General features: G+C 35.0%; 1 protein-coding gene across 6 annotated transcripts; it reads left to right on the top strand.

Annotated features, from left to right (window-relative positions):
- The first annotated feature begins 1,479 nt into the window (after positions 1-1,479).
- On the top strand, positions 1,480-7,591 carry LOC18442733 (serine/threonine-protein kinase AFC1). Of its 6 annotated transcripts, XM_006852948.4 has the most exons (12): positions 1,480-1,909; positions 2,332-2,539; positions 3,991-4,017; positions 4,223-4,376; positions 4,491-4,539; positions 4,654-4,768; positions 5,028-5,119; positions 5,303-5,459; positions 5,588-5,652; positions 5,868-5,965; positions 6,064-6,169; positions 7,212-7,591. In XM_006852948.4, exons 1-12 carry the CDS (start codon positions 1,808-1,810, stop codon positions 7,353-7,355), a joined length of 1,317 nt encoding a protein of 438 aa, XP_006853010.1. In that variant the 5' UTR covers positions 1,480-1,807; the 3' UTR covers positions 7,356-7,591. The 6 variants fall into 6 exon arrangements, with proteins under 6 accessions (XP_006853010.1, XP_020528215.1, XP_088724682.1 ...); XM_020672556.2 differs by lacking the exon at positions 2,332-2,539; XM_088868556.1 differs by lacking the exon at positions 4,654-4,768.
- Positions 7,592-14,161: the final 6,570 nt, after the last annotated feature.

Here is a 14,161-nt window from a genome sequence, read left to right as displayed (position 1 = left end):
CTCCGATTTAAATCTTCAATGTATGTATAAAGAATCTATCTAGCCACGAAACGAATGTGACAACAATATATATAATCAATAATTTGCCTAAATAAAATCCAAAAAGGAAAAATTTCATGCGGGATCAAAGAGAAAAGCATATGGAAATGTAAACATTATTGAAAAAGAGAATATGGGAATGATTTGGGGCTAAGAATGTGACAACAATTTATTCTTTATTTTTATAAAAAATAAATAAAATACTTTTTCATACATTTGATGGGCTGATTTGGGGCTAAGAGATTGAGCTACAAATCAAGCTCGGGCTTCGGGTGCTTGGGCTGGGGCTGGGGCTGAGAAATCGATAGCTCGAGCTGTTTCACAGAGTTAGTAAGAGATCGGGTAGTGGGTCCTTGGTAGAGAGAGAGAGCGAGAGATAGGAGAGCTCGGGCCTTAGATTCGGATAGAGAGATCGAGAGAGAGGGTACGTTCTCAGGCTGCTATATGCTTCATAGAAGGAGAGGGAAAAGCTAGGGCTTGCTTCGGAAGAGAGAGTGAGAGAGAGGGAGCTCGGGCTTGGTTTGGGGGAGAAAGACCGAGAGAAATGGAGCTCGGGCCTAGTTTGGGGGAGACAGAACGGGAGCGAGGGAGCTCGGGCCGATGTGAAGAGAGAGAGAGCGAGAGAGAGGTAGACGGGGTGCTTCTTCAGTAGAAAGAGGTGATGACAAATAATTAAGTTAGGTCAATGTGTGAGGTAAAGAAAGGGTATTTTAATCTTTTTTTTAAGTTGGGGTTATTTGCTAGGAAAAATGGCTTTGGAGAAAAAGTTGTTAGAAAAATTAAGTCTAGATAAATTGCTTTAAAAGTCCATGTTTGAGGGTTTTATGCAAATTTCTCTAAAGAAACAGGTAGGGGCTTGTCTTCCCCACATAATAACCCTATGTTTTTTTTTTTGAAACACTACATTCATATGTAAGCCATCCCCCTTCCAAAATCTTGAACTTCCTATTTGTATGGAGAAAATTGCCACTCAAGTCTGGAGACGCAAGTGCCGACTGATTCACATATGTACAGCATAAAGATGGGCGCTATACAAAGTGTACCGTCTATAAATGCCATAAAGATGATGCACCAAAAAACAACAAAAAATTTTCTTTTGAATTTAAAAATTTTAGATTCGTTTCATATTCGTAGACAATTTGTCTATACGATGACTCTAAAAAAAATAATAAATAAAATTTCCATCTTTGAAATGGATTTTAGATATGGGCCGCATATGTACATATGGGTTGGCGGACTCATAGGAACCCCATCCATTGTATACTCAACGTGTAAAGCGTAGGTATCGTGCTGGCTTTTTATCACCTGAGGGTACCGCGGAGAATAGACGCCAAAAGAAAACCTAACGCCAGGTAAACCCCAGTTAATAATTAACCATGGTCAAATGTAGGGTTACAAGGATCCCTAGAGATAGAGCATCAACCACCGTTCCCTGGAATCACAATCAAACCAGACATATCCTTCTAGGGTTTCTTGTCGTCGTTCTCTCCCTCTCGATCTCTGTTTCGTCGTCTATTTCATTAGGGTTTCTTCTCCCTTTCTTATATTTTGTTTCTGAATCGGATCATCCGTTTGTCTTGGGGTTCCTTCTTGATCAATTCTCAGCTTTCTCTTTCTACTTTCTGCCCCGCCTCCCTTCTCTTGTTTAGGGTTTTTTTTTATTTATTTATTTGCCCTCCAAATTTTTTTTTTTTTTCATTATCGTTATTCGATTTCTCTCTCAGATCCCGCTCTTGTTAATTTCATTCTGCAAATTGTTGAAATCGCGATGGAAATGGAATATCTGACTGAGTTTCCTCACACCCACATGGACAAGCGCCCTAGAAAGAGGCCAAGGTTAGCTTGGGACATAGCTCAGGCTCCTCCAAAGGTAGATCTCTTTAATCATCTCTTTCTCATGGAGCTTTTTATTGTCTTTTATCATTTAGTGGGTATGATCTGATATCTTAACTTCTTTGTTTAATTTTACCTGATTTGCAGATCTGCTAATGTTTTGTTAGATCTAGGTCTCATGGTGGATTTCATATGTTTTGCAATTCTTGTTTATATTTTTCAATGATGTATTCAATTTATTGGTGGAGACTTTCCCCCAAAAACTGATTGATGGAGATAAGGTAGATGGGATTTGGGATGGGGTAAGGGGAAGGCTTAGATTTATGATTTTGCATTAACAAAACTTATTCATGGTGTGGTTGGATTTTTAGGTGAAGGATGAGAAAAAAAAAAAGGGTAACTTGGGGTTATAATTAACTTTTGATTATGAGTGGAAAATGAATGGATGGATTTGTGTAGGCTCAGAATGGAATGTATTGTGGGCATGGTGATTTTCATGAGAATGGTGTGGTGGTGACGTCGCCGACGAATCATCATACTTGTCTTCCTACCTCTTCTTCTACTATTTATGTCAAGGGAGTGTCTCGAAATGGTTCTCCACCTTGGCGAGAGGATGACAAAGATGGACATTACGTGTTTGCGCTAGGGGACAATTTGACCTCTCGCTGTAATTACTCATATTCACCCGTCATCATTTACCCATAGTAACTGCTTTGATTTATTGAATCGTTTTCTTACCTTTTTCATATCCTAGAGTGGCTTGCGCTGATGTATTGTTGTTTTCTGAATGTTTGATTCACAATTTTTGCATTTCATTTTGATTCTGAATACTCATTTCTTTGTAATGATTTCATATTAAAAAAAAAAATATTTAAGTTTATTTGAATAATCAATTGGATTCTACAAAAAATGTAAGTGATCAGTAATTTACCTCTTAAAATTTTCTATGCGTGATTTATGGAAGTTATCTTTGGCAGAATTTGATGTTTTCTTTTTTCCTTCATCGTATTTGGCTGTTGTTCTATTTTTTTCCTTTATCTTATTGGCATCATCGTCTTTTTGCTTACAAAATGTTTGTTTAATCTTGTATAGATTGGTGGGATAAATTTTGAGACCAAATTGCATTTGTGTATAAGCCTGCTTTATCCTGCACTTACATGCATCTATAGGGGGCTTTTATGTCTACTATTGTCTTGTGTTTGGTGATCTATGTCCGTGTATGTTCCCATTCCTGTTTTTCTCTTTGACATTTGAATTAAATATAGATATGTTTTGCCCTTTTTAAAATGTGTCAGGAGCTTGCAGCAAATTTCTGACATCTGTATGCCCATGTTTTCTTCTTTTTTCGTCCTCTAAAGGAAAATTTTCTATTTTTGGTTCATTTTTTGTATGTAACTTGAGGAGGGATTTTATGTCAAGCGTGTTTTCACATTTTTTATATGTAACTTGATGTGGGATTTTATGTCAAGCGTGTTTTCATATCTTGAATGTGTTTTCTCTGAGGGTTTAACTGGGTTTTTTTTTGGCTTTTGTTTTTGAAGCTCTCTTTGATGGTTACTTTTCTGAATCTTTGGTAATTATCACAGTCATTAACTATTTACAGCCTAAAAGATGGTTTTTTGTGCTTGTGGACTGATGTAAAATTTTAATGAAATATTTTTAATGTGCATTTTGTCATGCATGAGGGCTTGTTCATATGTTTCATTTGCATAAGCAAGTCCCATAGTAGGTTTGTCTGCATGTTTTGTGTAGGATACACTTTTCACTTGCTTGTTGCATGGTCCTGTGTGGTGAATTTGCATAGCTTCCCCATGTTCAAACTTTTATTACATAGAAAGCTTGGAAATATTTTTTTTCGATTTCCCCTTGTCATTGAAATTTCTGAAGTTTCCTATCTTGTTTTCCAATCTTGCTTGCACATCAAAACTACCTTTTATATTGAATCTTTGAAAAAATGAAGACCAAGGCATTCACTTTTGGTGTCATGGTGTGTTTAACAATATTAGTTTTACACTTCTTTTTAGTGGTTTAAAAAATCTCTTGATTAATTGTTTAGGTGTTACTTTAGTCACTTTGTCATATTGATTGACTAATGTTTTTTATTCTGTTGCATTGCAGATAAGATTCACAGCAAAATTGGTGAAGGTTAGTGTAGTTTTTTCAGTGTTGCAGCTGTCTATTATTCTGTTTTTATTTTTCTTCTTTACTGTCAGGTGATTGGACTGATAGGTTCTTAAAAATTTTAGCTTCTCATTGTTTGTAATGCCACGGTTTTTTGGTTGTCCTATTGGGCCTTGGGGAACTATGTTTACTGAGTTCCATGCTTTTGTCTTTTCTTCCTTTTCTTCAGGCACGTTTGGGCAGGTCCTGGAATGCTGGGACAGGGAAAGGAAAGAGATGGTTGCCATAAAAATTGTTCGTGGGATAAAGAAGTATCGAGAGGCGGCAATGATTGAAATTGATGTGCTTCAACAACTTGCAAAACATGATAAGAGTGGAAGCCGGTAGGTCTTTTCTGCTTGATTCTTTTCAATCTTCCACACTGTTGCTACCTCTTCCATTTAATGGTTGTAGGATGTTTAAGGGGAATCTTTTGTAAGCGGGTTTATTCCTTGCAGTTGTGTGCAAATACGGAACTGGTTTGACTATCGTAACCATATTTGTATTGTAAGTATTTGATGGTATTTGCCTGCTTGATTAATTTGCTATGACAATAATTACCGCCAACTGCCCAATTGAATTGGGAGTTAAAATTGTAGTGGATTGAAATGGTTTTAACAGGTCTGTGAGAAGCTTGGACCAAGCTTATACGATTTTCTACGGAAAAACAATTATCGCTCATTTCCCATTGATCTAGTTCGCGAGCTTGGCAGACAACTGTTGGAATGTGTTGCATGTGTGTAGACAATACTTCCCCAGTTTTTCTATTTTCTACATTGTGGAGGGGAAATTTGAGTAGATTCTTTATCTTTCACTATATAACATCTTACTAAATCTTTTTGTAAGCTGTATGAGCACCGTTTAGGACTAGTTTATATAATCTGGCATTTATGGCCAATGGTTTGCACTTATTTGATAGTGCCAAAAATTATGGTTGTTATCTTTCCTTTACTTGGATCATGTAACTGAGTTGTTGCTTGTCTTGATTATGGCAGTTATGCACAATTTGTGCCTTATACACACCGACTTGAAGCCAGAAAACATACTTCTTGTTTCTCCTGAGTATGTAAGAGTTCCTGACTACAAGGTAAATTATAGAGATCCTGATCTATAAAAACCCAGGAAATGTTCATTTAAAAGATCTTTGTTTTACCCGAAGGTTGTGCTTAGTGACAAACTGATTATGACTGGATTGGTTTTTGAGCTATTATACATATTCTTTGCATTTTGTCATTGACGCTACCTTGTCATTTTCCGTGAACCTTTGCAGGTTCCATCACGTTCTCCCAAGGATGGATCCTATTTTAAGAGATTACCAAAATCAAGTTCAATCAAGGTCATTGATTTTGGGAGTACGACTTATGAGCATCAGGATCATAGTTATGTTGTATCCACACGTCATTATCGCGCACCTGAGGTGATTTTAGGTATGTACCATGTCATTTTCTGTTGACATTTTTTTTAGTAATTCGTTTTTGTAGCTTTTTTTTTTAAATATTTTTCTTTGCAGTTTGTACTTGATTCTATGCATGTCTCTTGTATAATTTTTATGTAGGCCTTGGATGGAGTTATCCCTGTGATATATGGAGTGTGGGTTGCATTTTGGTGGAGCTTTGCTCTGTAAGTTTCAGCTGATCTGGTGTTTAGTTCCGAATTCTATATTAGGATTTAAGATCTTAAAAGCCACATGATTGAAATGTCTTAACCCATGTGATTTGAGCCTTCAGTTATTTTTTTAGTACATAATTATTCATGTTATTTAAAAAAAAGGGAACCAAAAAGAAAAAGATTATCCTGTGATCGCTCTATTAACTCTCCTTTCTGGTATTATGTAGGGTGAAGCACTCTTTCAAACCCATGAAAATCTAGAGCACCTAGCCATGATGGAAAAGGTGTTAGGCTCTCTGCCTCAGCACATGTTGAAGAGAGCAGAGTAAGTGGGGCTTCTCATTCATTTTCCAACGAAAAACAGTCATCATATGTTACAAATTCTCACTAAGGCTTCTGTTATTTCTATTTTCTCCCTTACAGTCGACATGCTGAGAAGTATCTAAGAAGAGGTGCAAAACTGGATTGGCCTGAGGGTGCCACTTCAAGGGAAAGCATCAGAGCTGTTTGGAAGCTTCCTCGTCTCCAGGTACATTGTGATCAATCCACTAGTTGGCATTAGAGCTCTCCAGCTTAACATGCGGTAAAGTTTACTATAGTCTGCCCAGCTCCTGGGCGGCCGTGTGGTCCTGCTCCCCGGCTTAGGCCTAAGCCTGGGCACTGGCCTAGGCACCAGGCAGTCGTTTGGGCGGGCGGCCTGTGCCCTGCCCAGGGGCCCTGATCATTTTTGTAATGCTTTTTGAAACACTGGTTATATGGTACTAATTATGGTCCCAGTAGTGGTGCACTGGGTTCAGACTGTACTAATTACGGTCCCAGCAGTGGTGCACTGGGTTCAGACTTAGGCCCAATGTCCTTAAAAAAGATCCTTGTGGTGGATTGCCCACCCAACAACTCCTGATCAAGCCAAATGCCCTAAAAAAAATTCGTTGCGGCCCAACGACTCCTACTTGATCAGCCTTACCTAGCCTGGATAAGTGAGCCCAATGTCCTAAAAAACAAAGTTTGTTATGGTGGATTGCGCACCCAACGACCCTTACCTGATCTGCCTGGATAAGTGATCCAGATAAGTGATCTGGCAAAGGAAAAAAAAAAAGAGAAGCATATAATATATGTTGTAAACTATAAGCTATTTAAGGTTTGTGTTATGATTTATATGCATAATATATTGTGTACCATATAATATTGTATCAACTCGACCGCCAATTCAGAGTTTGAACAAAATCGTTCTTGGGCAATTCCCGATCTGAATCGGTGATATTTTTAATCACTGTTTGGGCCAATAGATTAAGCTTTTACTCTTATAGTTTTGGATAACTAATTTGGTGGATTTGGGCAAAATTGTTCTTGGGCAATTCCCGATCTGAATCGGTGATTTTTTTAATCACTGTTTGGGCAATTGATTAAGCTTTACTTTTATTGTTTTACATAACTAATTTGGTGGATTTGGGTGTGTATGTCATCACTTAATCCTTGAGGAGTGGGGTTCAAATTTAATGATAAGCAATCAATAATGTTTTACGCGATTGCTTTCTGCTAAACTTATTTGATGGATTTGTGTTCGTTTTCAGAACCTGGTCATGCAACATGTTGACCACTCAGCTGGGGACCTCATTGACCTATTACAGGGCCTCCTCAAGTATGATCCAGAAGATCGGCTCACAGCTGCTGAAGCCCTAAGGCATCCGTTCTTCTCTAGGGACCATAGAAGATAGTACAATTTTTGTCACTGGCCTGACAGTTGTATAAATTAGTGTTTCAACAATTAATGTTCTCGCCCTTGTCCAAAAAAGAAAAACAAGCCTGTTGGGTGGTTCAAGAATATGGGTTCTCCCTTTCAGGAGATAGCTAAACCACTCCTCCATATGGTTCACAGTTTCTCCAAACTATGGGATTGTAACTCGATCATAAATTTGTGAATTGTAAAATGAAATGGTTTTGGTGTCGAAAACTACAATTTTTGGTGGCAACAATGGAGTCTATTATCATCTTTCATCGTTCGATATCATTCGTATATTATTCAATTAGAAAATCATTATTTATCTTCTTATTCGTGGAATTTCAAGTTGTACTGTTCTTGAATATTGGGATTTAAGATTTAGGTGGTGCGGTTTGCCCCGTTGAGAATGAAAACTGGCTGTTTCTTAATCCCCTCCTAGCTTGTGAAGGAAAAATCTATTTCGAGGTTGGATCGTATGCACCCTAGAGTATTTTTAAAGATCCTAAATTACTTATGAAGGAAAAGTTTATTTCGAGGTTGGATCGAATGCACCCACCCTAGGGTATTTTTAAAGATTCTAATTGCAAAAACATGTGTGAAAATTGATGCTCAGATGGTCATGCATTAAAGAGGAAATTTGGACTCGAGTTTGATATGTTACAGTGGGAGCATGTTGTGCGTCTCTTCTCTCTTTTTTGTCAAAAAAATTTACTTTGGAGAATTATTTGAAGGGTATGTTGTGAAAAAAAGTTTACTTTGGAGAATTGTTTTAAGGGTGTGGTTTCTATAAGGTTGTAACCTTAAACAATCCATTTAAGGCGTATCTTCCAATTTTATCATGTAATTTTGGTGAAAAAAATTTATAGGATTATTTTAAAATTTATTTTCATATCTAAATGTAATTTTAGTGAAAAAAATTTATAGGAAAATTTTTAAATTTATTTTCATATTTAATTATAAAATTGTAAACTCTAAAAATGGTTAAAATCAAACAGATTTATAAACATATGAAAATTTTGAAAATGGACAATCCAAATAATGTATTACAAAATGACTATTTTTAGGATTCAAAATATTTTTTTTCTTTCATTTTCATACATCACAATGTCGAGATGATCAATTAGAGGTTTTTTCAATATTAAAAAAACCATTTCCAATAAATTTTTGAGGTGCATCAATAATTCTACATTTCAGGGTTGCAATTTTAAATAAACTTTTTCCTTTTTTTAATCTTAAATTTTGGCAACCACTAAAAAAACAACTAGATTATTCTCAAAAGAAAATAAAATTTAAAATTTGACTAAGATGACAATCAGTTCTCCCCCTCTAAAAATTGGGTAGTCCCTGTTCCAAACATTATTTTCTAATGGAAAAAGTTTATATAGAGCTGAGGCTCTAAACAATCTAATTCGTGCGCACTACAAAATTTCACTAGAAGAGGTTGTTTGATGCCCAAATTCCTCAAATTGAGCATCTCGACATCAACTACGTAGACATGTGAAAAAAATAGATTTATTGTTTCGGAAATAATGCATCTTGCAACACAATTTTAGACCGTAAATTTTCAAGATATTTAACTTTTTCTAGATCTGGTCGATCTACACTATTTTTGAAGCTTTAAATTTTATAATTAAAGATGAACATATCTTTTAAAGAAATCACAAAGATTTCCAGTATTGAAACTATATTTCTTTACACTATTTGAAAGTACGCATTGCTTTGATTGTTTAGAGCCTCGGCTCTATATTCCATATGCATAAAGGTACAACTAGGAGTTTTTGTCCACTGAGGTTGATCTATAGGTTGAAATATAATCCTAGATGAAAATTTACCCCGGGAGTAAATGGACCGTATACTCCTGTATAATATCTTTTGGCATTTGTGAAAGCGGGGTTCTCTATGGCCCCGTGTGATCACTTTTTACGCCCAGTCCGAAATTAGAATAGTCAATTTTCCTTGTTTGCTAACATGACTGGAAAGTTAGTGTAAGTTTATAGGGCTCATGGGAAATAGGAAATAGTCAGTTTCAATATATTGTAAATTGATCAAATATTGAAATCGATCATAGGCTCTAGCCTACTGGGAGAACGTCTTTCTGTAAGGGGATCCATCTCTCGGGATCTGCAAGAAAATCTACCTTTAGTAGTGAGAGACTTAACACTCTCAGATCTGCAAGGGAATTCATCCCCAATGATATCTTCATATTTAATACATATTCTATCTTCACAAGATGACTACCCTCTTCGAGAGGGAGCTCCTTACTTTAAGTACAAAACTTAAATAATTAGAAAACCTTAAAAATCTCCTACGAAATCCTAACGATTCATTCCATTTAATCCTACTCACCCATATTTAGCTTACAAATAAATAATTATGGCACAATAAATAAAATTCTATACGGAAAAATAAATAAAATTCTATAAGGGCATCAGTGCGCTCCATCTCAGGATTATGAATCCTCGGTATTGAGACTTGGGCGTACCAGTATCGATGGCAACCCACCATGTGTATCTGGACTGGCTCGCTAATAGTTATCATGGCGGCATTCCCATTTTGTGATTTGCGGTCTCAGCTCAGTCTCACAATTTTGAGCATACTTGCAGACCGCTCAGCCCACTCCTATGTACCAGGCTTCTCATGAACGGTTTGGCTGTATCCAAATTCGTGTAGCACTCCATCCGCCAAGTACCTCTCAGCTAGATTATCAAAATCCATATATGCCTTGTAGCATGCAGTGGCAGAAGCAAGTGCGTCTTCTAACTCCCATCTCCATCCTCATTGCCGAGGTCTTTCTCTGCTTCATATGGGTCCCAATATACCTACAAATATAAGGACATAAAATTTTATAAACTACACTAAATATACTTACAGAGATGGTGAAACAATATATATGAAGCTACAATTACCCTTTCAGGCACCAGCATATCAAGCTCCTAGTGAGCCTACTATGGAGAATGAATCGATCTTATGGGTGGCTAGACGACTCCCATCCACTTTAACAACACGAATATAGTATTGTCATGACGGAAAAGAAATGATCTAAAAATAATTAAAATCATTGTTTATTACCTGAAATAGAGTAACAGATCACGGGTAATAGCATCCTCAATTGGCTCATCAAAATCGTCGAAAAAAGTTAGGAATTGCCCTTGGAACTAGAAAAGATAAGTGTTGCTGACCAAATAGAATAAGTAAGCCCTCGTATGTTGTTCAATATCTGCTTTTATGGCATCCTCGGATAATTCCATAAAATTCTACTTCAACCAAGTGAACTTCATTGTCGTAAGTCTTTCCTCCCTGGGGCAATCTCCGAGCCACTCATTCAAGTATTCATGGGGATTCAGAAAGAGTCATGAAATTAAAGTCAAATATTATGAGATAAACATTACATAAGTCATCTATTAATGAGAAAAGAATAGAATATGTTATATTTCAAAGTCAAATAAAACCAAAGGCACAGTCTCAAATCGAAGCAGTATTCTCAACTTTTCTATTCAACTTTTTTTCATGTTCTCGTAATAAAATCAAAGCACTATTCTCACATCACAAACCGTCCAACTTTTCTTCTTGTTCTCATAATCAAATCAAAGCACTATTCTAAAAACAGAGACCATGCATTCAACTTTACTTCATTTTCTCATAGTCAAATCAATGCACTATTATCAAATCATAAACCACCCATTCAACTTTTTTTTTTTTCTATTTTTTTTATTTTTATTTTTATGTTCTCATAATAAAATCAAAGCACTATTCTTAGCAAATCAAATATAATTCATGCAACTAAATAAATTTAAAGTCCTAGCCCCAAAAATCTTCATAGGACAGTTAAAGAAGATAAAATCGAAATAAAACCCAATAAAATTTAGCATTTTCATTCTAATTTGACCATAACTCTTGATTTTAGGAGATTTTTGAAAAATTGGTAGGAGCTATTACAAATTGAGCATGACACATTATAGAATAACGAAATCAAAAAAATAAATTATTTTATAAATGAAAACATACCACTTAAACCACTTATTTGCCACTAGATTTCAGGTCAAGAAAGAACCTTCATATGTCAAAACAAACAATTCATGATTTTGTTGATTACTCCTAATACTTTTTTGTGATTTTCGTTTATTTTATCAGGAGCTATTATCGATTCTAGAAACCCTGACCATATCATTTCAATTGCAACCTAAAATATAATAATGCAACTTCCCCTTCGAAAAACCCTAGCTTCAAATCTAAGAATCCAAATTTTTAAAAAAAGGGTAAATAAATAAATAAATATAAAAACTCACCTGATTTTTGGAATCACGCAGGAATTGTGGTAATGTGGCTGGAGAGAGAGAGAGAAAAAAAAAATGGGATTTTCGGGTTTAAATGGGATCAGAGAGCGGTCCGAGGTTCAAATCCTCGGATGGATTTTTTTTCCAAATAATGACAAGTGATCAGATGTTGAAATTTTCGGACCACAGGTTTTTTTTTAAAAACTTAAGTTGCAATCCAAGGCTTCGGACCTCGGACCGACTTAAACGTTAACTCTGCTAAGTCCAGGTGGTGATATGAGGATTCAAACCTCAGCCAGCTGGGGTAGTGCCCCTAAAACTCCGAGCATTGCCCTACTAAAGAAATGCTAAAGAAATAACAAAAAAAATAAAAAGAAATTAGAAGGCAGTCAGAGGATGGAATCCTCGGACCAATGGCAAACTTGGAAAAAAAATACCGTCGTTTGGCCAACCTTATTGGTAATTTCCGGATATAAGGGGCGTAAACCATATTTTCTATATTATTTTAGGGGCCGTATGTACGTCCCTCCTTAATAAATTGATTGATTTAACCACTTTATTAATTTTTTTAAGTTGTTTGACTATTTTTATTGTACTTTCTCATAAACATAAGGAGAAAGATAATTAGTGATTTCAATCCAATAATCACAATTACTCCAACATGATAAATTAAATTACTTCACAACATTGGCCTAGTTATAAGGCAAAGTTGGGCTTAGGCCTAGCCTTCACCTTAAGCCCCACAAAACATGAACTGGGCCATTTATGAACGGGCTGCGAATAATTTAACGTTTTCTATGGTCGCATTTTACTCCTTTAACGTTTTTTAAACATATTTTCATTATGTTTGATATTTGAAACAAATAGACAGCTTGTTATCTTATTTTTTTTTGACTTTCATAACCGATGGTTTAAAAAACGGATCGGTGACCCGGATCGAGCATCCAAAAAACCGATCCGGATCGGCGAATCGGCGATCCGGATCGGGAATCGGGTGAATCGGTCAGAATAAAGCTTAAAAAAAATCTGAAAAAATTATTAAAATTCATTATAAATATTGTTATTTAGGAATTCAATAAGAAATGAGGGTACTTCATTAAGAATTTTCATGTTTTTGAATGAATATGCGAATATTGATATGTTCTTTCCCTGCATGAACCGCCATTCAGCATTTAATTTACATCACACAAAATGATAAACATAGAATTATCATGGAATAAGTATATCAACATACATGGACTACAATAAAGCATAAAATTAGTAGCATATGATCTAAAAATAAAATGATAGATGACATTATTGTTCTTCTTGGTCACGCTGGTGCCTTTGATTGAATTCATTTAACAATTCATTGATTCGACCTAAAAACGAATCATCGATATTAGTAGGCGTTTGACTATTCCCAAATCTCTGAGTGTTAGCGTTTTGTTGTGTTCGCAATTCAAAATCCCCAAAGCTTGTCCATCCTTCATGCTCACCTGCACTGTCGTGCTCATCCCTACACTGTTGCTGTTGGGACTCGATATGTGAATAATATGGCTGGGATAGGGTGGCCTCAGAATCATCATCTCTCTCATTTTCTCTTTGAATAATATGGATTAAAAAAAAAAAATAACAAATTTTCAAAAAAATCGATCATGGATTAAAAAAAAAAAATCACAAATTTTCAAAAAATTCTATCATGGATTACAAAAAAAAATTCGATCATGGATTAAAAAAAAAAAATCACAAATTTTCAAAAAATTCTATCATGGATTACAAAAAAAAATTCGATCATGGATTAAAAAAAAAAAATCACAAATTTTCAAAAAATTCAATCATGGATTACAAAAAAATCGATCATGGATTACAAAAAATTCGATCATGAATTACAAAAAATTCGATCATGGATTACATAAAATTCGATCATGGATTACATAAAATTCGATCATGGATTACAAAAAAAAAAAAACATAAAAAAGCAAAAAATTCCATCATGGATTACAAAAAAAGAAAAAAAACAATTCGATCATGGATTACCAAAAATTCAATCATGGATTACAAAAAATTCTATCATGGGTTACAAAAAAAAAAAAAAACAAAAAATTCGATCATGGATTACAAGAAAAAAAAACAAACATTTCGATCATGGATTACAAAAATTCGATTATGGATTACAAAAAATTCTATCATGGATTATAAAAAATTCGATCATGGATTACATAAAATTCGATTATGGATTACATAAAATTCGATCATGGATTACAAAAAAAACAAAACAAAAAAAAACAAAAAATTCGATCGTGGATTACAAAAAAAGAAAAAAAAAATTCGATTATGGATTTCAAAAAATTCAATCATGGATTACAAAAAACTCTATCATGGGTTACAAAAAAAACAAAAAACAAAAAATTCGATCATGGATTACAAAAAAAAAACAAACATTTCGATCATGGATTACAAAAAAAAAACAAACATTTCGATCATGGATTACAAAACATTCGATCATGGATTACAAAAAATTTTATCATGGGTTACAAAAAAAAAA

Source organism: Amborella trichopoda, chromosome 6, assembly GCF_054954075.1.
Source record: "Amborella trichopoda isolate Santa Cruz 75 chromosome 6, AtrichopodaSantaCruz75HAP2 v2.0, whole genome shotgun sequence".
NCBI lineage: Eukaryota > Viridiplantae > Streptophyta > Magnoliopsida > Amborellales > Amborellaceae > Amborella > Amborella trichopoda.
The sequence above is the reverse complement of the archived record's forward strand: the minus strand, read 5'-3'. Positions and strand labels throughout refer to the sequence as shown.

Bases quoted from the DNA above. Each gene is read 5' to 3' on its own strand.
- LOC18442733 (XM_006852948.4), top strand. From the start codon at position 1,808: ATGGAAATGGAATATCTGACTGAGTTTCCTCACACCCACATGGACAAG. The intron at 2,540-3,990 runs GTAATTACTCAT...GTTGCATTGCAG, and splicing joins GGACAATTTGACCTCTCGCT to ATAAGATTCACAGCAAAATT. The intron at 4,769-5,027 runs GTGTGTAGACAA...TGATTATGGCAG, and splicing joins ACTGTTGGAATGTGTTGCAT to TTATGCACAATTTGTGCCTT.